The sequence below is a fragment of the Ixodes scapularis genome, unplaced genomic scaffold, assembly GCF_016920785.2.
Source record: "Ixodes scapularis isolate PalLabHiFi unplaced genomic scaffold, ASM1692078v2 PGA_scaffold1__304_contigs__length_218370807, whole genome shotgun sequence".
Lineage (NCBI taxonomy): Eukaryota > Metazoa > Arthropoda > Arachnida > Ixodida > Ixodidae > Ixodes > Ixodes scapularis.
The window spans coordinates 45,751,516-45,774,120 of NW_024609846.1; the positions used below are offsets into that span (position 1 = coordinate 45,751,516).

General features: G+C 46.6%; 2 protein-coding genes and 1 non-coding gene across 3 annotated transcripts in view; 2 read left to right on the forward strand and 1 right to left on the reverse strand.

The window, feature by feature from the left end:
- Window positions 1-1,926, reverse strand: part of LOC115332731 (3-hydroxybenzoate--CoA/4-hydroxybenzoate--CoA ligase-like) — a 35,623-nt gene extending 33,697 nt beyond the window's left edge. The window contains exon 1 of the mRNA XM_029995176.3: window positions 1,798-1,926. Coding sequence (XP_029851036.3) covers window positions 1,798-1,926 — 129 coding nt within the window. The remainder of the gene's footprint in view (window positions 1-1,797) is intronic.
- Window positions 1,927-2,347: 421 nt separating this feature from the next.
- Window positions 2,348-2,420, forward strand: Trnai-uau. Its single transcript has one exon. It is a non-coding gene; the product is annotated as a tRNA-Ile (tRNA).
- Window positions 2,421-16,334: 13,914 nt separating this feature from the next.
- Window positions 16,335-17,844, forward strand: LOC120837076. Its single transcript, XM_040206251.3, has one exon. It carries the CDS (start codon window positions 16,335-16,337, stop codon window positions 17,490-17,492), a length of 1,158 nt encoding a protein of 385 aa, XP_040062185.1. The 3' UTR covers window positions 17,493-17,844.
- The last annotated feature ends 4,761 nt before the right edge of the window (window positions 17,845-22,605 follow it).

Consider the following 22,605-nt stretch of genomic DNA (forward strand, 5'->3'; position numbering starts at 1 on the left):
CTGTAAATGCAAAAAAAAAATTGTTGTGGATTTTTTTTTTTTATGAAGACAAGGCAAAAAGTTTGCAATCTACAACGGTCGAAAAAGAACGTAATGTTAAACTTTATAATGCAATTGAAAGCAAAAGTGCAAGCGAGCTGGACAAGAATGACAAAAATAATCCCTGGAAAAGGGGAACAAGAGAGACAAAGGACAAACACAAATCTTTTGTTTGTGTTTGTGCTTTGTCCCTCTTGTTCCCCTTCTCCAGGGATTATTTTCGTCATGTTGAACATTTGTGTAGGATCATGGTGATAAAAGTAAGTGGACAGGAAACAATGACCCTAAAAAAGCTTACTGTTTCTTAGTTTCATTTGATGCATTGAGTTCTGCTGCAGTTGATTTTTATGCTTTCAACTTCGACACATTGAATAACATATTTGCCATAAAAAATATATCACTGGAGTGAAAATTATTTTAGTCTAACTGCTGCAATCCAGTTTGCAGGTGTATAAACAGCAAATGACATTAAATATGTTAACAGAGCCTCGCTTCATAGTGTGCGCGTTCATAGATCTCTCCGCTTGACTCACTTGACGCAGTGAGTCACGTGACGTGTGATACATGGTTAATCATAGTGACAATACAAAAGCGCCACGAAAACAAACAATTTATTATAAATTGCAATTCTGTATATGACGATTTGATCAATACATAGATATAAAGCTGGGAATTTTTTATTCCCATATTTTCGTTTTGTGATACTAACAAAAATTCAAAAACTATTACTTTGAACCGGTTACCGTTATATTTTTTTCTGGTTCAGGTCCAGTTTCAATTCCCAGATGGCGGCGAAGATTTCGGTTCGGTTTCGTTCCCGTTCGGCTAAAAATAAAGGTTGGGTTTCGGTTCAACACCCTGGTTACATTTACAAATTAGAGAGCCTCAAATGTAACGAATTACCGTTACTAATTACTTTTGCTGGTAATTAACGGATTACTTCACCCGTTACGCTAGAAATTACTTTCACGTTACTTTTTGTAATTATCAAGAAAACTATAGAAACAATTTTGATGTTTTCAAGAATGTTCTGCAGCATTACTTCCCATTTTTCGTACGCCCGTACTGCAGTAATCATTGTAAAAAATAAAATATGGTACTAAAGAGAAATAATGTACGTGCACTCCATTAACCTGTAAGCTGACAAGGCAGCGAAAGCTGCAACCATGTCCGCCATCCCGCTAGCTTACGGCGACCGGAAATGATTCCTGGAGTTCTTCAAAAGAAAGCTCGCGGTGATCATGCTCAGGAGCAGCGTCTACCTCCGCTAAAAGATCAAAAGGACAGCGCCTACTCGGCCTTGTGTCTTTATCTATGTTTTTCGCATATTTGTATATGCCTTGCACGTTATTCCAGTGGGTCTAGTGACCGGACGCAAAGAAAACATTGTGTTTTCTTTTCCGTTGTTCTTTCGTTGAGCTTGCTGCCTGTATGCTGCTGGATTGCCTGATCATATTGCTCCAGTTTCTGGAAATATGTTCATATATTTAAAAAGTAACGAGTGATTAAATTATTCCCTCGCTAATATTTGTAGCGAAAATAGATTACAAATTACGACCACAAAAATTAACGTAGCAATTACAAAAGTACTTTAAAAAGTAACGGATTATAAACAATCAGTTACTTGAAACGGACTACTTCCCAAGTCTGGGTTCTGGCGCTGATTTTTGCGCTTCAGTTTAGATCGAGGCTGAGTATTTTTGACACCCTATGTATAAAAAAAGCACCGTTAAATTAAACATGTGTTGTCAAGCTTACCAGAGCAGTTCGGGAGCCATATTGCTCGAGGCAGTGTTTCACCGCCTGGTAAAACGTCATTTCCGGCACAGGTTCCGATGGGTATGGGGAATAGACAATGCCATTTTCAATCCGGGCCTTGAGTGTCATTTTTTTCTACACGTGTTTTATTAGATTACCTTGGAAAAAAACAAGAAAAAAAAAGTGGTCGGTGCATAGGTTTACTATGCCGCATAAACATCCCTAGAACTACGGCCGGGGCTGAAGAAACGTCCACGGACTGCTGCCGCATGACGATTTCGGGTGAGCAAGAAGCGAATGCCCGTGGCTTGGAGTCCGGTGGAGCCAAATGTTTCTTTGGTGAGTTCCTTTAAAGGGATACTTCAACGAAGTTTGAAATACGCCCGTCGTGTTCAGAAATAGACTGAATATAATTCTCAATATACGTAAATCACAATCGCAGGTTTTATTGAATTCAATTATAATTATAAACTTAAATCGCTAGCCTCACCCTTTTCGGTGTTAGACTGGTGGCAGCTGATAAAACCCGTTTGCTCTACTGACGTCTAACCCCTGGTTAGCTCAGTTGGTAGAGCGCTCCACCTATAATGGAGAGGTCCCGGGTTCGATACCCGGACAAGGCGGATTTTTTCGGTCGCGCACCAGTCACCTAGCTGTGTTTAGAAATATGTGTTTGTCCTTTGTACCTCTGTTTCCCTTCCCCAGGGATTATTTTCGTCCTGATGGCTGTATTTTTCGGTATAAACGGCCCGCCCTGGCAAGCGCTCGGAGAGGAGCCAGCGGAGAGCACGTGCCATCCGGCGCAATGGTGACGTAGTTTGTCTCGGGATGAGCAAAGCTGCGGGGAGGCTAACGTTGTCAGGACAGAGGTCCTGACGACGTCAGTTCTTGGACTCTTTGGTACAATGCGCGATTTGTGAGCTGAGGAGGAAAGCTAAGGAGGAAAGTGTTAAAATTCCAAGGAGTGGCGCTGCTCCGATGGACCTTGCTACGTCATGACTACGTAGCAAGTTCACCAACGTTGCTAGATTACATCCCAAATAGGCTCCACATGCATCCACCAGGTGCGCATTCAAAAGATCGTTGAATTAGCATTAAAATTAGTTTTCTTGTGCCTTTCAACGAAAGACTGGTATTGTTGAGGCTATGCTGCAACATGCAACACATTAAAGTTAGAAAATGAGCGCTGGAGTTTGCTTTCCGTACACCCTTAAATAAAGCCAAAATTTTTGGAATGTCCAGCTTGCGCAAGGTCAGTTTGCTCTGGGACACAGCGTGGCTTTTCACCGCTACAAAAAACAATAATGTATGGATAGTGAAGCAGCTCGACACTTGAACACGCGGTACGTTAAGAACCGAAGGGATCGGTGACCGAGTGGGCCAGCTCACATTAGGGTCACTAAATTAGCTATGCTTAGGGTATCGGCACTCTGTTTCCCGATATTGTTATGGGCGCCGCCGATTGCCATGATTCAAAAGTGCGACTTCCGCGGCGTTAGATTCGGCGTTAGGAAGCTCATGTGATATTTCTTTGCTCTGTCGCGAAATATTTAAACATTTGTAGATGATAGAAAAGCGTTTCCTGTAATTTAAGTTAACGCTTCAGATAAATTGCAACCATGATTTTAAGACCAAAATGGGTAAGAGTCGTTACATTGAAGCTATATCTTATTTGTTCACACTAGCGCACTGCAGCTCGGAGCACGGGCTCCGAAAGTTCGCTTTGCTGTAGAACCCAAAGGTCCTGGGTTCAAACCCCACACTTCCCGTTTCAATCTGGATGAGTATTGTACCGGCGTGCGGTTGAGGATCACTACTGCGTTGAGCACGTTAAAGACCCCAGCATAGCGATGCATGCGTTGAGCACTGGCTAATTTTCTCATTTATAGATGAGACAGCAGACGCCAACTAAAGCCGACTAACTTCCGGCTGTATAAACATATACATATATATACAGGGTGTCTTTTGTTTTTAAGCTTTACAGACTTGTTTAAAAAAAAAAAAGCAGTGAAAGTTATATTTGGAAGACAGATGCGAAGGAAAAAAACATTTTTTTTTTAAACAGCCGGGCTGGGAAAAGGAAGTCATAAAGCGAATTTATAAATTTGCTTCATGACTTCCTTTTCCCAACCCGGCTGTTTAAAGAGATGTTTTTTTTCCTTTGCATCCGTCCTTCAAATGTAACTTTCACGGCTTTTTTTAAACAAATCTGTAAAGCTTAAAAACAAAAGACACCCTGTATATATATGTATATGTGTATGTTGTACAACGAAAACGAAAACCGCTAAATCATTGAAAAACAATAAATCAACTCTTTTTAGAACGACTTGAAGCTCGTGGGACACTCAAGGGTGCGCAAAGTGACCACTCCTCTAGAAGGCGCAAAGCTAGCAGTGGCGGAACGCGATGATAATCTAATCATGTGCGTTTTGCCACTGCTAACCTTGCACCTGCTTCATGAGTGGTAACTTTGATGCGCCGCCGGGTGTCCCACGAGCCTCAAGTCGTTCTAAAAAAAGATGATATTGTGGTTCTCGATGACGCTCAGTAAGTTTCTAATTGGAACCAATGTCTATTTTTATTAATTAAAAACTTAATTAACGAATTTTGTTTAATTAGCCGACTTATCGCAAAGATTAACCACCCACATAATGTCCACCTGGCCGTATAACTCACCTGAACAAACCGCATCAGTGTAACTTTCACGGATTTTTTTAAACAAATCTGTAAAGCTTAAAAAACACCCTATATATATATATATATTTTTTTTTTTAAGAACCACTTTTTTTTTAATGGTCAAAGTGTGTGAAGCCAACAGCATATGCCTTCGCGAAGCGGCGTCACACTCGGAGGCCGCAACCTCGGGGTATTAACTGGACAGCATAGGGTGCCTCAATGTCCTTCTGTTTAGGGTGATGCCACCCTTTGTAGTACCCGATGCCGACAGCACGCGCTCACTGGGAAAATACAAAGAAATCGACGAAAACAAAATGTCGCCGTAGCACAGTCAGCGCCACGATCGCGTGCAGGGACAGGTTCTTTCACGCGCTTCTGAACAAATAATAAAAATAAAAGTGTGAGACAAAATGGCCAGATGTCTCCACCCTAAGCAAAGCGCATATGAAGGCACCCTAGGACAGCATATTTGAGTGCGCTGTTTAAAGCGCGTGCTCAGGACGATCTCACATTAATCGGATGCTAAGACCGACAATTATGAGTTCTTGACGGTGTGGAATCCAGGTTGCAAAGATACTCTCAAAGCTCGGCGTCAGCACGCGCTCAGCAGTCGCGCACAACGCTATGGTCATCGGTGAACGCTCGCTTCCGACCTTTCCGGAAAATACCAGGAGATCTCTCGTGCCGAATAAAACGCTTCGTATAGGCTCGTAGCTCTCAAGTTTTGAGCAGCGCTCCAGGCGAGCGAAGTAGAATATTTGGACCGCGTTTGGAACATGGGTCAATAAGCTTCCCTACTACAGTTATTTACGCTCCGTTCCATTCTAAGTGCCAGCGTAGCAGAGGCTACAGAAGCGAGCTGCGAGCTTTCAGCGTCCCTGTCAAGCACGCGCGCTCCTGCAGTGCGAGCATCGTTCGGGAGTACGTGCGTTTGCGAGTAGCTTCGGCTTCGCTATCACACAAAGTGAAATATACGTGCTCGCGGAAGCTATGAAAGAATGCAAAGATGAAAGGAATGTTTTAGGAAACGCTGCGGCCGCGAGCTGCATATATTTTTTTAAAATTTTTTTAGATGTTTTGTCACCCCGTATCTACAAATGCTGACAGATGTTTGTATTCGAACGTGGCACGCGCAAAATCGAACGTTACAGAGCCACCTGGATGGTGCAGCCAGCATAACATAGTCGCGTCTTGGGTAAGTATTCCGGAGGCGCGCGCGCCCCCTGCCCCAGGGCAACGGGTCTATACACTGGAATCATCAGGAGCTTAGAACGCGCAAGAAATCAAGCGAACACAAAATGAGGTCACCGCATACCCTGTTTGCCTTTCCTTCTGCCTCCTCTGTGATCTGAAATCAGAAAATATTAATCAAGCGTCAACTTGGTCTTTGATTCCTGGATATCCTGGTGCGCCTTATATACACGTCGGAGCGTCACAGTGCGTCAGCAGACTGGGGGGGGGGGGGGGGGGGGGGGCGCCACATATTTCCGGAAAGGTCTATTCGATTTGAAGCCAATCCCGAGTGGCCGTAGACGCGCTGATTGGACATGAAGCCAATCTGAACGCCAACATATCACTCGTGTCCAATCTGTGTCTGAGATCGATCCCGCTGGAATGACGTCACTATTCTAGTGCACATGTTGTGATTGCTCTCGGGGTTGTCGGCAGAAGCGTCCCTCACCATCGAGACTGGGAGTCATTCAATAACAGCCAATCGCTGAAGTCGGCGGGCGAGCATCCGCTCTGGTGCCACGACCTTTCGGCAGAATGCACTGCAGTTGCAAAAACGAACGCTGACAAGCGAGCATCCGCTGTAATGGATGGGTACGGAGAAGCTCGTTTAGGTCGCCCACGGGCGTAAACACCTGTAACTGCAGCGGTGTTCACGTGCGTGAACACCTGTAGCAACTGAAGCGAAAAGCACAGGGCTACATAATTAAAGCGTGAGCTATTACTTTGGTGGCGTCGCTTAGCTCAGTGTCTGAAGCAAGAAATGCTGGACAGGACAGGAAGACGTAGCCGTATAACCGTGGTTCGATTGCCTGCACTGACGTCAAGCCTGTTGCCATTCTGGTGGCCATGACCACGTGTCTTTTTCAGCGTAAACTGTGTACTATGGCATTTCTTCTCTTTTTTCAAGAAGTAAAATGCACACCAGCAGGGTGAAAGGACGTTGCGTGCAAAGTCACTGGCTACTGTGCCTGAATAGGAAACGGAACGGGAGTCACTAAATAGGAAACCTATTCAGTGACTCTGGTGCAAAGGTCTCGGAACTTTATGACTAAGAGACCGGGATCAGGGCCTGTCGCAGTTTCGAAAGTCATAAAGTAAACGAGTGAACGTAAATCAGAAAAAAAATCACAAAATAAATAGACCTAGATAAGCATTAGCATCGTACCGGCGTGCTGTCGTGTATCAGTACTGCGTGGTGCACGTTAAAGACCCCAGGAGTTGTACTGGACATTGCTCAATTGCTCATCTACAGCCGAGAGACAAGTTGCCCAGTTGTGGCAGACTAACTTCAGGCTGTATGAGCATACACACGAAAAACAATAGATAAGCATTCAAATACATAAACATTCAAAGTGCATAAATTTAAGAAAGGAAAAAAGAGTGATGTTTATAAGAATACCTACACTGGAACAAACAACATTTGCAAGTAATATAGTTCAGTATACAATATGATTCAGTATTTAACTATATATTACTTACAATAATTTTGGGCCCAAAAACTCACGGGGTATCACGCGATGCTTCTGACAGAAGAGAACGCAAAATAATTGTATCGTACCCTGTCACCGAACAGTGCGTATTTGTGTAATATTTGGGGGTCAAATACAGCCGATTTAGAATAATCCTCAAAGATCTACACGCTGCTCAAGGAATAAACAATAAACAGTCACCAATTGCCCCTTAGGTCGTAAGAATTTCGTTTTGGTTCCCAAATACACGCCCGTATATTTGTGATCCCGACTCTAATAGATCACATGGCAGCACAAAAAGAGCAACGCCATGGAGCAGGGAAGCTTTTCGAAGGTAAAAGTACAAGACGGCGAGATTAAAAATCTGTCAAACGCGGCCCATATGGTCGTGCGCGATCTGTCAACCAATCACAATTCCTTAAAGGTTAAAATGATATCGCCACACTTGAACGAAGGAGCCAGGGGCGTCGGAAGTGTTTGATAGGAAGGGTGGGGGGGGGGGGGGGGGGGGGTGCACATAAATAAAAAAGTTTTGTCCAGCTGAATTGACTGCCATAAGCGTCTAGTAAACAAAACAAGCAAAAACACGCGCCTCCGCTGCCCCTCTCCCCTCCCCCCCCCCTCCCTCCCCTGCCCCCCCTCCGTCGCCGCTGGACGCTGGCTCAAGCTCGTTTCTGGTCCGCGAGTGCAGCAAGTTACAAATACAGTCGTCAGGAGTAAAGTAGAAACGCTGCTCCAGAGGCACATACGGTCTCATGGACATTGCAGTTGCCAAACACATCCACGCGGCGTCGATTCTTGATCGGTATCCAAGGGTGACAAGGCACAGAGACACAGCACTTCGGCGTGCCAAGGAAGCTTTGATCACGCCGCGAGACCGGCGAAACTTGCTTCCGACGAGTTGTGCCTTTTTCCTGCGGCGATGCGCTTTCGTAAAACTTTTCCACCTGTTTTCAAAGGCAAGTCTCACCTTTTTCAGAGGGGTTTAAAAAACTTCTTCGGCGAATGACGACGAACGAGTAAAAAACGTGTCTTCCAGACGCTGCTGCCAGCAAAAACACGATTTCGCTGCATGCAAGATGGCCGTCCGGTGGCTGTACTCGCGCTGCAGCGACCAAGCGGGGATATGCGCGGTCCAGCAAATTCTCATAGAGATCAGTGCAGCGAATCGTAGCTCTTCAGAGAATATTTGCTGCTACGGTACTAGAGTGTACTAGAAGAACCGAGTGATGCGACCGGAGTGCTATTTGAAGAACCGAGTGATGCGACCGGAGTGCTATTTACTGTAGGGCTGGGCAATTTATCAATTAACCTTCCGATTAATCGATTAAGGCTCTAATCGCGATCAAATATTTTAACCGGTTAATCGGTTTTTTAATCGGTACTCAAAAAGAACTGGACGCACGCATGGCTCTATCCTGGACGACCTGCCCGAACTAAAAGTGACTCATGCCCCCCCCCCCCCCCCCCCCCCCCCCCCCCCTTCAGGAAAACGCTGCGTGGCGTGCATCCGGTCGTTCTGTCCCGAGCGGTTTTCCGTTGCCAGCCAGGTGCTATGGGCAAAGTTCAATTCTCGCGCTCGCAAAGCGTCACGTATTCGAGGATATACATTACAGTTCTGCCGAGGCCAGAAGAAAAAGCCGGGCCCGCTATTTATCCACGCGCGACCGCGAAACTTCACGTGTTGAGGATCTATTACACATCCTGCTTAGGCAAGACAAACAAGCTGGGAAGCTAACAACGCCAGTATTCGGCCCGCAAAAATGGACGAGTTCACGAGTATGAAAGGCAATCTCGCTGGAAAGTTTAGGTTTAAAGTAAACACCAGGGGTGAAGCCTTTAACTCGAAGGAAGTCCACTGCAACATCTGCAAAAAGCCGTTTTCGTACAGTGGAAGCTTAAGTTCGCTTTAGTATCACCTATGAGCGAACCACACATGTACTCCGCTGCAGCAAGGACCATCCGCCAAAACGCAGACAACAATCTCTCCTGGACCCCAAGTTTCCTTGTATCGCCAGGAACTATAACAACTGCATCTATACTTCGTTTCACCTTATGTGCGAGCGAAGGCAAAGCTGGATGCGCGAGCACGAAAGCTCCGTGCGTTCAGGCTTTGCTCGAGCGCGCGAGCTGGGCAGAAACGCAAAAAGCGCTGGTCTCGCGCTTCTAGCTTTGGCTTCGCTCGCACACAAGGTGAAACGAAGTATAGGAGATCGGTGCGCGTGAATTGGGAAATTCGGTGGTGCTAGAGGTTGAAGAAGACAAAGTTATATAAAAAGAGTTGTCAGTCAGCGCGGTTTGTTTGAATTTTTCGTGTGTAAGGTGTGAGTGTTATTTCCTATAGTGCGCTGTGGTGTGTGTTATCATGTGCAACCAACTCGCCCAAGCTGCTACGTTAACAACAATCAACGCCTTTTCATCGAGGCCCCTTTCTCTGAAAAAAGAAGAAAGCATCGCCCAAGCCCTGGCTTCTTGTCTTCCTGTCGGAGAATGCGGAGAAACTTTTTTTGTCTTTGAAGCTGGAGCAAACAATATTTGTCTTTGAATCGTTGATCTATATGTATACCCTCAATCCTAAATGTCATTTGCGCCGTGTAACAGAGAGTAAAATAAGTCTTCAAAGGCAAGTCGAGTTGTTGCATTCAATTTTAATATATTATTTATACAAATCGATGCGACCGATTAATCGATTAATTAATCGATTAAACGGTGGCGAATAATCGGGTTAAAATTTTTAATCGATGCCCAGCCCTACTATTTAGGTACCTTCGCATGTGGAAAAAACCGGCTAATCCAAGCCACTTCGCTCGTAGCGCCCTCTCGGGTACTACGAGCGAAGCGGTTCGGACTAGCCGGTTTTTATGAAAAACGCGTTGCGTTCCAACGCCAAGATTGTTCCACAAGCGGCGGCGCCGAAAAGCGCTTCGGTCGTCTCACTCAGTCCTTTGTAGTAAACCCTACGAAGGCGGCGCTGCGATCGAAGTGGCTTGGGTCCTCCTAATCGCTTTCCACATTTTAAGGTGCAACTGAAAGCATAAGCAGAGCCTGTAGCTCGTTCCACTCGTTCCTTCTAGTACACTCTAATGGTACTTTCTTTTGCCCTTTTCATGGATTTGATTGCTTTGATTTACTTCGAACCGCCTTTCGTAATATAATGGACTAACATTTCCATACGTGTTGTCTTACAGTGTATTCATTAGGGTCATCTTTTTACCCTTGACTTTTTTTTTTTTCATGATGATGTGTACGATTTCCCTCTTTATTGCCTAACGGCCCCGAGGGTATGTATAAATAATTAAAAAAAAATATATGTAGGACGCTGCTAGGATCCCCAACATATCTCTAAACTCAACGCCAGCGGGTCCCCAACACATCTCTAGGATCCCCAACACATCTCTTAGGATCCCCAACACATCTCTTAGGTCCCCAACACATCTCCCCAACACATCTCTTAACATCGGGTCCCCAACACATCTCTTAGCATCGGGTCCCCAACACATCTCTTAACATCGGGTCCCCAACACATCTCTTAGGATCCCCAACACATCTCTAAACTCAACGCCAGCGGGCCATCTTGCTGTGCATGTGAGAGATTGCGGGTGCACACCAAGGTTTTCTGAGACTAAGGTGCTTAAACATTTTAAAGAACAAAAGACTAGAGAGGTGTACGAGGCGTGCAAGATCGCAAATAAGGGCCTAGCCTGCATAAGTACGCCTTCGATTGCTCTGACGGCGAAAGAGCTCCAATTTTTGAATTTTAGTCCCTAAATTATTTTTATTCCTGTTTTCTTCTTCTTTTTCCTTCTCAATTTTCATTTCTGTGGAAGCCAACGCCCTTGGGATCACCGTCGGCATCGTGATTCTTCTTCTTTTTTTGGCTGTGACAACCAGTAACCGTTGGGTCACCGACAACTTTGTAGTTCACTTCTGAATAATTGTACGTAGATATATTCACTTGGGTTACTTAGAAATGCAAATTGTCATTCCGTTAATTTGGCCGTTAGAAAGAGGTTAATAATTGTAACCTTCTTTAATTTAATAATATTACAGCACTTGACACCATCCTTCTCTTTCACTACATCATTATTAAAACCTCAGTTGTGAGTCAGCGCTCTTTCCTTCCTGCTGTCTCTTCCTTACGTAACTTATTTGCGCTGTTTAAGTGAAGATCCCCAACACTCTAAGGGGGTTGTTGGGACACCTGTACGATGTTGGCCATGAGCGAGCTAGGCACACTCTTACGGGTGTAAAAAGCTTAGTGCGTGGCCTTCACAGCGTAACGAGTTTCCTTTTTGCGCGATAGATAAATGTTCTGGGCCTCCTTTGTGGTACATCGATGTAAAATCCCCATTCACTCCATGGTGTCGGATCAAACCCACTAGTTTTTTTGTTCAAGCACAGTCTACGTTGATACAAATGATATCCTCTCTTCTTTCAGCGATACCATTGTTGTTTGGAAACATAATGTCAATCAAACCAGACTGAAAAAAAAAAGAATCGTGCAACTCGTTCATAACCTAAAGTTGTACTGTTGTATGCTTTATTTTGTCTTCCTTTGTGCAACCAGGGAGCTACACATGCCCTGGACGACTACTACCTCCTGCCCTGGCGCCTCGTCGGCAACTACGCCCAGATGCAGCTCTTTGCGTTCACCGGCGCGGGGGCGCCTGCTCGGCTGATTCTGCTCCTCTGGGCGCCGACGAGCATGGTGCCGACGAACATGGCGCCGACGAACATGGCGCCGCCTTAAGCATCTACATCGTCGGCAGGAGCAAAACTCCGCGGAACACTCCGCGGCGTTCAATTGAACATCCATGATTTCGCATTCACAACTCATGAAACGTGCTTAGGTGTCCTCGGAATTTTTTTTTCTTGGAAAATAAAACGCGAAGGGTGTAACGAGAACGACACAAATGCGGACGAGCCCAACCCGGAAGGACATTTTCAAAATGGTCGTTTTGAGAAAGTCTGAACGACAAGGTCAAATCGAGAACGGGCCCAAATGATGACCACCCTAAATTATAAAGTACTCTCTAGCTTTTTTTTGAACTAGGTTTTGTGAGCTTCCGTGGCACAAAAGCTCCTGTACAGTGCTCACAATACGTATCTGGAACACGCGCACGGGGTTTTATTTGATCGAGAGCGCTATCCTGGTGTCAGCTGAAGAACTGCTTCATGACGTAGAGCCAGCTGAAGAACTGCTCCAGGAAATGTGGACTCACTGCGATCAATGTCGTCGCGGAACCCGCGGCTAAGTTCAGGCAATACCAACTGTCGTCGTTGACGGGTTAATTGGAACCTCCTTTCACCCCTCTTCACTTTAGCAGAGCGAACGCTGGAAAGGAGATCGCCTCCTCTGCAGCTGGTGGATGGCAGTGCCCCCAGTGACCATATTTGAATGCGGCCCATAGATTGGACCCAAACATTACGGGAGCGCTCGATTTGGGCTCATGAAATCAATAGTGGGCGCGGGAGCTCTGTTACAATTACCACACCTGACCCTGCCACGTTTACCCTTTTACAGCTCCCGCTAGCTTGACTTTTCTTCGGCTGCTTTTTCTCCTTCAAGTACCGTCAACCATACCGCGAATCGCTGCGAAACCATCATATCTCCGCCAAGTCATCAACAGGTGACGTTTCTACCACCACCAGTCCTGTCAAGTCACCTGCCATACCGCACCGTCACACACCCTGGAGCGGATGAATCGTCACAAGGCTGCGCTCGGACCAGGCTATATAACTACAGCTCCTGCACTCTAAGAAAAAATGGAGGAAAAAAGTACCAACGGCGCGTCTTCCTCCCTTCTACTGACGCGCCCCCAAGCGGACACGAGAAAAGGGGAGGAACGAAACGTTTTTCTCCTTCTCCAGGCAGACGGGAGAAAGCTTTCGCCCTCCCGACTCATCTTCTTTCGGTTTCCGTTTACGAGCACGTCGCGCACGTTGTTTAATAGATAGCTGTTGAGTTGATTGAGCTCAAGCGGCAGCGAAGGCCGCCTGTTATTCCGTCTTCTATACTTCGTTTCGGCTTCGGTCCGAGCGTGGCCGATGTTACGAGCCGAAGGGCCAATCAAACAGCGAAAGAGGCACAGCGTCATGGCGTGCTCTCCGCAGTTGATAGGACCAGCCGGTATTCGCCGTCTCTCTGTGCGCGCTCCTCCGCCGGCTAGTCCTATCAAGCGCAGAGAGCACGCCATGACGCTGCGCTTTTTGCGCTGTTTGATTGGCCCTTTGGCTCATAACATCGGCCGCGCTCGGACCGAAGCTGAAACGAAGTATAGTCTAAACGTGCAGAACATTTCGGTTGCATTGACGTTTTTATCACTAATTTTATCAAACGAGCAAACGAAGCCGCTAGAAAGAACGAAGTTCCGGAGCAGTGCCAGCAGCGCCACGTACAGTCTCCGGCGATATGAAAGACCCACTGGGAGCGCGTGGCCGAGGCGGTGGCTGGCGGGGGCGCTGCGAGCGCTCCGGGCAGTTCCATTCTGCTTCGAGGGGAGGACGCTCACTCGGGACTCGGCACAAACTGATAAGCGCGTTTCGCTTTATCTGAGCCCGAGTGAGCGTCCTCCCCTCGAAGCAGAATGGAATTGCCTGGAGCGCTCGCAGCGCCCCCGCCAGCCACCGCCTCGGCCACGCGCTCCCAGTGGGTCTTTCATATTGCCGGAGAGTGTACACTGGGTAGGATGGCCTAGACCACTATATAGCTCCTTCGGAGCAGAGTAGCGCAATCTAGAACGCCGTCTCTCGGCGACTATACTTTGTCTCATCCAACGATGGACTAAAGGCCAAAGCCACGGGCCGCCAGGTCCAATCACGTTCCACGCTACACTATGACATGACTAGCATTGATTAGGGGTGGACGAATAATGCTCCAAACCCAAAAACGCAGCATCATTTCTATAGCTTCGACACTGGAAACAGCCTTTTTTTTTCCAATGTAAAATTGTTGAGTCACTCAGTGCTATTTCGATTCGAACCACTGTCCGCCAATCCCAATCAGTGATCCGAGACGCGGGCACTGATACGTTCATCAAAGCGCAATACGCAATTTCTAAGTGGATCGTGATTGGATCTGGTGGTCCTTAGCTTTTGCCTTTAGTCCATCATAGGGTGAGACGAAGTATAGCGGCGAACGCCCGGAGGTTCCAACTGCGGTCAGAAATGCATGGAGAACGTGAGAAAATCGTTGTTTCTTCAGTATTGTGGGGATGTACGGAATGGAAATCGTTTTTGACATAATAATGGAACATTTTAGAATAATTTGCGCTAAGTACACCGACAAAGTGTACTGTACAAAGAGAACTTCGGGGACAACAACACACCGTGGTTGCTGGTAATCCCGACCAACCTTCGGGAGGGGATCTTTCAAGCATGTCACGACGACCCGACGTGCGGACATCTCGGTTACAGCCGAACACTGGCCCGTATTCGTGAAAAGTATTACTGGCCAAAGCTCCCAAAGCCGTCCACCTCTACACCCGATCCTGCCACGAGTACCAGCGACGCAAAAACGGCCAACGAAGCCGGCAGGTCTCCTGCAGCCAATTCCTCCGTCAACTGCACCATTCCAGCGGAATGGATCTACTTGGTACTTTTTCGCCGTCAACCCTGGGAAACCGGTGGATAATCGTCGCCACAGATTATCTCACGCGGTACGCAGAAACGAAAGCCCTCCCTTCAGAGATTGCTGTTGAAGTCGCCAAGTTTTTCATCGAGTCCATCCTCCTCCGACACGGCGCCCCCGAAGTTCTGATTACAGATCGCGGTTCATCGTTCATGACACAGCTGACCCAAGAAATCCTCCGGCTCAGTCACACCAGCCATCGTCTTACCGCTGCGTACCACCCGCAGACCAACGGGCTGACGGAGCGGCTCAACAAGACAATCGCCGACATGATCTCCTTGTACGTTCACGTGGAGCACAAGACATGGGACGAGGTGTTGCCGTACGTCACATTTGCCTACAACATGGCCGTGCAAGAGACCACCGGGGTGACACCCTTTCAACTCGTTCATGGTCGCAAAGTAACGACAATGCTAGACGACATGTTACCCCATGAACCGGCTGTTCGACGGAAGCGACGACGCCCAGGTGGTTGGCCAACGGGCAGAAGAAGTCCGTCAGCTCGCCAGACACCGGATTCAAGCCCAACAGCGTATCGACAATGGCCGCTACAACCTTCGTCGTCGGGACGTTCACTTCCAGCCCGGAGACAGAGTATGGGCAACCCCCGGTCACAGTCCGAGTTTCGCGGCGTTTACATTAGCGTCGCCACCATCAGCGGCGCTGTGTATAGCGTCGCCACCGGCAGCAGCGCTTGGGCGGTGGGGGGCCGTCATTAATATAAAAATACAAATATAGAAGTTTGTTTGCGAACAGTAATTTCAACATAACGTCTTCACCACACCATGAAAATCAATTGTAATCTATTTGATATAATTATTTCTGTTTGTTCCGTTTTCGGTCTGAAACCAAAACTCTAAACCGACCCGCTCGCCTCGCCGGCGCCCTGGGCCTTGGAAGGCGCCGATGCTCCCCTCGCCCAAATTTGAAATTTCGTAACAGCGGACGGCGGTGTCGCGTGGTTTTGTTTACCCAAGGGTCGTGCGAGTGTGGTCCCGCTCTGCGGCGTTCCGCGCGCCTGTCGAACTCGATGGATATTTTGGTGCGAACTTTCAGGGACTGTTGAGAGGTGCATTTTACGTGGCCATATATGGTGCACGAACAGCGCAAATGCCAAGACCCACAAGTTTTTGCTTGTTAATTTTGTTCAAGAAAAGACGGGTGGGCTCGGTGGCTGTGCCACAACGCAGACCACTAATCCGTTCAACTTTTTCGTGCAGATGTTCTCCTTCATTCTCCTCCGCGCTTTGCTCCCGGTGCTGGCTTCCTCGGACGGCACGACAGCATGCACAATCTGGAACAACGAAGACCAAGCAAGCAGCTACCACCCGGCCATCAGCAACGCCTCGTCACGTCCGGCAGACTCGTCACTCAAGCAATTGATCCTCGGCCAAGTGTGGAGGGCCCCATCGTCATCAACAGCCGCTTACCCGCCCACTATAAACCAGCCGACGCAGCCGATGTCGCTCTGTGGGCTCGGTGGCTGTGCCACAACGCAGACCACTAATCCGTTCAACTTTTTCGTGCAGATGTTCTCCTTCATTCTCCTCCGCGCTTTGCTCCCGGTGCTGGCTTCCTCGGACGGCACGACAGCATGCACAATCTGGAACAACGAAGACCAAGCAAGCAGCTACCACCCGGCCATCAGCAACGCCTCGTCACGTCCGGCAGACTCGTCACTCAAGCAATTGATCCTCGGCCAAGTGTGGAAGGCCCCATCGTCATCAACAGCCGCTTACCCGCCCACTATAAACCAGCCGACGCAGCCGATGTCGCTCTGTGGGCTCGGTGGCTGTGCCACAACGCAGACCACTAATCCGTTCAACTTTTTCGTGCAGGTTAGTAAATCGTGCAGTCTTTTCTCTAAAAAAACAAGTAACTACTTTTTGATACAGCTGCCGAGCCCGCAGTGTTGCGTTGTCATTTCGATTGAGTGCTTCCATGTCATCCGTTCCTTGCTGTTGCAATCGGGGGACATCGAAACTAATCCTGGTCCTGATACTAACGCCATACTAGCCGAGCTAAAAAAACTATCCACCGGTCAATCGAAATTACTTGCAGAGGTACAAGACCTTAAAACCCAGCTATTAACAACAGATAAAGCGATATCAGATTTAAGCGGGCGCATGACTGCGCTCGAAAACCATTATCAAAATCTCGCCCCCGTGCGCACCGAATTAGAAAATGTAAAAATCGAGACGGCTCAGACAGCCCGTTTGGTCTGTGGCTTGGAGGCACGCTTCGACGATGCCGAAAATCATTCTCGACGCAACAACCTCATTTTCTATGGCATCCCTAACTCCACTGGACCAGAAACGTTTGCCCAATCAGAACAGCTCGTCATCCGGCACTGTCGTGATCACTTGAACATAACCATAGACCCCAAAGAAATAGAGCGTGCACATCGTCTTGGACATCACACATCTGACCGCCCTCGCCCAGTAATCGTTAAATTCACGTTCTATAAGACAAAAGACACCATACTATCTAATGGCCGCAAGTTCAAAGGAACAAGTTTCAGTGTTGGCGAAGACTTTTCTCGGCCCGTCCAAAATGCTCGCAAACACCTACTTGCGTTTGCAAAAAGCAAAAATACGCCGTTTTCTTTACGGTTTAAAACACTACTTATGGGCCCGAAACGCTATATTTTTGATGAACCATCACAGACAGTAAGGGAAACAGCATAGCAATTGCCCCGTCAGAAGAAAATAACAGCCCCCTCTCGGAATTCTACCAAAACTAATCTTTCATTTTCCGTAATCTTCACCAACGCGCGAAGCTTTCTTCCGAAACGAGAAATTTTGTCTAATCTCGTGTTGTCCTCTTGTAGTAATTTGTTGATATTAACCGAAACCTGGCTGTCTAAAGAAATCACTGATGCTGAAGTTCTGGCCGATTTGCCGGACTTCCGCCTTTATAGAAATGACCGCCAAGCCACACGAGGAGGAGGTGTTCTCATCGCCGTACACCAGCAGTTGTCATGTTCTATTGTTAACATTACATCCGACCTTGAAATACTATGGATCATATGTCGCGCTTCACCTCAGACGGTTCTTTTGGGAGTCTGCTACAGGCCTCCCCATTCTTCTCCTGACTTTTCTTGTAAACTTAATAACATCTTTAGTGAATTCGCCTTAACGTACCCGAATGCGCATATCCTTCTCTTTGGAGACTTTAACTACCCGCAAATAGACTGGAGCAACCAGATCCCCTCAGCTATAGGCAATGAAGCCGCAAGAGATTTTATTAACGTATGTCTTGATTTTAACCTTGTTCAACTAGTATCCGAACCCACACGTGTTTCACGGGATTCTGCAAACATCCTAGATCTAATACTAACCAGTCATCCCGAAAGCCTATCATCGGCTACTTATCTCCGCGAAGTCAGCGACCACAAAGTAATCCATGCTACCTTCAACTTTGGCCCGGTACGACACCAAACAAGCGATAAAAGAATTCGTCTATAGGATAAGGGAAATTATGAAGTAATAAACAATGAGCTAAACGCCTTTCTTCCAATTTTTGAAGCATCATTTTCTAATCGCTCTATTAATACAAACTGGATAATGTTCAGAAATAAATTAAATGAACTTGCAAATAAATTCATCCCACTAATTACGTTCCGTGAGAATCGACAGAAACCCTGGTTTACAAAGTCTTTGAAAAAACTAGGTAACAAAAAAAAACGTCTTTTCCGCTCGGCCAAGCGGAATGGAAACCCCTGCGCATGGGAAAAATACTACGCAGCTGAAGACTCCTATCTGGCATCTATACGTAACGCAAAGCATTCCTTTTTTTATGATGACTTACCAAAGATCTTAATTAACAATCCTAAAAAATTTTGGCAAGTTATAAATCCCCAAGAGACGCGCATCATTAGCCTGACGAACGGAGCGGGCGAAATAGTCACTGACACCGAGTGCGCCAACGCTTTTAACTCCGCCTTCTTTTCCGTGTTCACCGAAGAAACCGATGTCCCTCCCTCTTTAATACCTTCTAACGCAGTATCTACTATGCCAGCTCTCACATTCTCTGTAGATGGCATCTCATCATTAATTGAAAATATCAAACTCTCATCGTCAGCCGGCGTTGACGGAATTAACTCAAAACTTTTAAAAAATACCAAACGTGTATCTGCTGTGTACATGACCATGTTGTTTTCACAATCACTTTCTACAGGCATCTTACCGGACGACTGGAAGGTGGGAAGGGTCGTTCCGGTCTACAAATCGGGTAACAAGGACTCCCCACTAAATTACCGTCCCATCTCTTTAACAAGCGTCCCCTGCAAAGCCATGGAACACGTCATCTACACTCATATAATTAATTTCCTAGACTCTATAGACTTTTTCCACCCCTCCCAGCACGGTTTTCGTAAGGGCTTCTCTTGCGAAACTCAGCTTGCACTCTTCGTTCATGACTTGCATTTTAATCTTGACCATAACCTTCAAACCGACGCTGTTTTTTTAGATTTTGCCAAAGCATTCGACAAAGTACCGCACCAGCGCCTCCTACTAAAACTTTCCCAATTAAATCTAAACACTGCTATTGTTCAATGGGTCCAGGAATTTCTGTCTAATCGGTCTCAGTTTGTCTTTGTTAACAACCACTCATCTAACCCTCTCCCAGTAACATCAGGCGTCCCACAAGGATCTGTCCTCGGCCCGCTCCTGTTCTTAATATACATAAATGACTTACCATCGCATCTGTCATGCCGCATTCGTATGTTTGCGGATGACTGCGTTATTTATCGTACAATCACTAACAGCTCCGACCAGTCATGCCTGCAGAATGACCTTAACCATGTGCAAGAATGGTGCGACTATTGGCAAATGACCCTTAATCCCAGGAAATGTAAACTTGTATCATTCCATCGTCGCCGTAAGCCCTTTCTTTTTACGTATACAATTGCTAGCGTCACCGTCGAATCTGTAGAATCATTTAAATACCTAGGTGTAACACTGTCGAACGATTTATCTTGGCGCGCGCATACCACCAACGTCATATCAGCCGCAAACAGAGTCCTTGGATTTCTAAAACGTAATCTACGCCATGCCCCGAAGCACGTACGTTTACTTGCGTACAAATCACTTGTTAGATCAAAACTCGAATACGCATCTGCCATCTGGAACCCTCACCAAGCATATATTACTAACGAACTTGAATCTGTTCAAAATCGATCCACTAGGTTCATTCATTCTGCCTACTCATACGATATCAGCGTTTCATCCTTAAAAGCAGAATGCGGCCTAACACCTCTCTCTCTTCGCCGTCGCACTTCCAGCCTCTCCCTCTTTCACAAGTTTTACTACAGCTCGCTCAACCATGCACCTTACATTGTGCCCCCATCACGCATATCTCTGCGCATTGGTCATCCACTTCAAGTAACACTCCCACGTGCCCGCACTACTACTTTTTTAGCCTCCTTTTTTTCTCAAGCAGCTGCAGACTGGAACGGCCTTCCCCACCACGTCGCCGCCATCACATGTCCGTCCGTATTCATGGAGACTGTCGTCAACCACCTTCCGACATGAATGTCTGTTAAAAATGCTTTTATGTGTAACCCACCCCTTATGTAATACCCCTAACGGGGTCTTTAAGGTAATAAAATGAAATGAAAAGTGAGTATGTATCTCCCGTACTCAGTTTTATTTGCTCAGCGAACTTACCATTACACTTTTGCTGCCGACAGCTGTTAGTTTGTGGGTTCACCGTACTATATGTAGGCTTGTTCTCGCAGTAAAAACACATGCTTTTCTATATTATCCACCCCGAACAACTCCGGTTTTAATGAAGTTAATGGGATATACATTTAGCCCCATTTCGATTTGTGCACAACTGCGTATTTAAAGTGTAACAATTTGGTTTAATTTTGAAAATGGTCTCTGGCGGTCCTCGAACAGACGGAGGATAAGAAAAGGAAAGAATTAGGCTTCCTATATTTTAGTTTTAAGTTTCATTTATTTCTGCACGATTCCGGGTGCGACAACGGCATTATGTCCAACATGAACGCGCGAACACCGCCAGGTTGTACGGACAGCTTGCGGACTACGTTCAGTGTATCTTACAAGTTCAAATGGCCACTTGATCATTCGAACTGTGGTCTACTCTTTCAAACGTTTCTGCTTGTCGTCTGCTCTTTCAGGCGACACCGGCCCGTAGACCAAACGTTGGCCGGTAATTGCGATAAGAAGTAAGTGCAGGCCTCAAAAGCCCTTAACGTTTCAAGGTTGGTTGGGGTAAGCAGGCTCGGTGTAAACAAGGGGATGTTGATCATTGTTACCAGTGGCCACCACCGACTTGTTATGCCTGATTCACGTGGTCCGATTCTGCTTGCGATTTTTTTAGTATCGGCGTCGACCATTTCAGCTACGGTTCACGCTTTTGTAGCCCGAGCAACGTCGCGACTGAAAATTGCGAGCGGGATCTCATCATGCGAGTCAGCTTTTGCGCCCAGTCTGCGGCGTCCACGCGGAATGAATCGCCGCATGCCACATTATTCACGCAAAGTTTTGCGGTGTAACGAGCCTCGATAATTTCGCTGAGGCCGCTCAAGTACTCAGACATTACAAGGAAGACGTAGAATTAACAATTCCAACGTGAAAAAAAGCTCGGGGACTCACAGCGACGCCGACAACATCGGATTTCAATGGTTTGTTTATGGGCGACGGCGAGCTTCTTGCCCACGCTCCATCGCGCATGCGCGGCGCCGTTGGCGACCGATTGGGGCGTTCTGGTTTGTTTGGAAACACAAGTTGGTCTGTTACTGATCTGCAGTTACCTGTACAGCGCTTTACAACACTGATGACAACCTCAGAATTCCTAAAAAAATATGTACTTTTTACTCACGTTTTGGTCTAGACATTTCTCTGTGGTATTTGTGAGAAAGTCAGTCTACAAAAGATGCTTTTATATAAAGATGTACAGACTTCCTCACCCCTTGTGTAATGACCGTTACGAAGCTCAATAAATAGTGACGACGATGATGACCTGTCACGTTGCGTCGGCGACAAGCAATGAACTCTAGCACTTTGCTATGTTTTGTATTCAAGGCGAAATTAAATAATAAAGTGTGATCGTAAGGGGGGGGGGGGGGGGGGGGCTGCAGGTATTGGAACGTACAGAGCTTTAAAATTGAGTTCCTCTTAGAGGCTACCTTTATGATATCAGAGGGAGTATCACATCACATGCAGTCCACAGTATATATATAGGGTGTTTTTGTTTTTATTCTTTACAGATTGGGGGGTATAAACGAACCATGGAAGGTACACTTATGCTGTTTGTGCGAGTGAGTTATGCGGCCAGGGGGACACTATGTGGGGGGCTAATCTTTGCGATAAGTCGGCTAATTAATTGAAATTCGTTAATTGACTTTTTAAACACTGAAAATAGTCATATGGTCCCAATTAGAGACTTACTGAGCGTTATTGAAAACCACTCAATCAACTCTTTTTAAAATGACTTGAAGCTCGTGGGAAACTCGGGGCGCGCCAAAGTTACCACTGGTGAAGCAGGCGCAAAGCTGGCAGTGGCATAATGTTATGACAATCTAATCACCCGCGTTTTGCCACTGCTAGCTTTGCGCCTGCTGCAAGAGTGGTAACTTTGGTGCGCCCTCGACTTTCCCACAAGCTTCAAATTGTTCTAAAAAGAGTTGATTTAGTGATTTTCGATGATGCTCTTTAAGTTTCTAATTAGAAGTACACATCTAGTTTCACTAATTATAAAGTTAATTAAAGGATTTGAATTAATTATCCCACTTATCGCAAAGATTAGCCACCCACAAATGCCCCCTTGGCC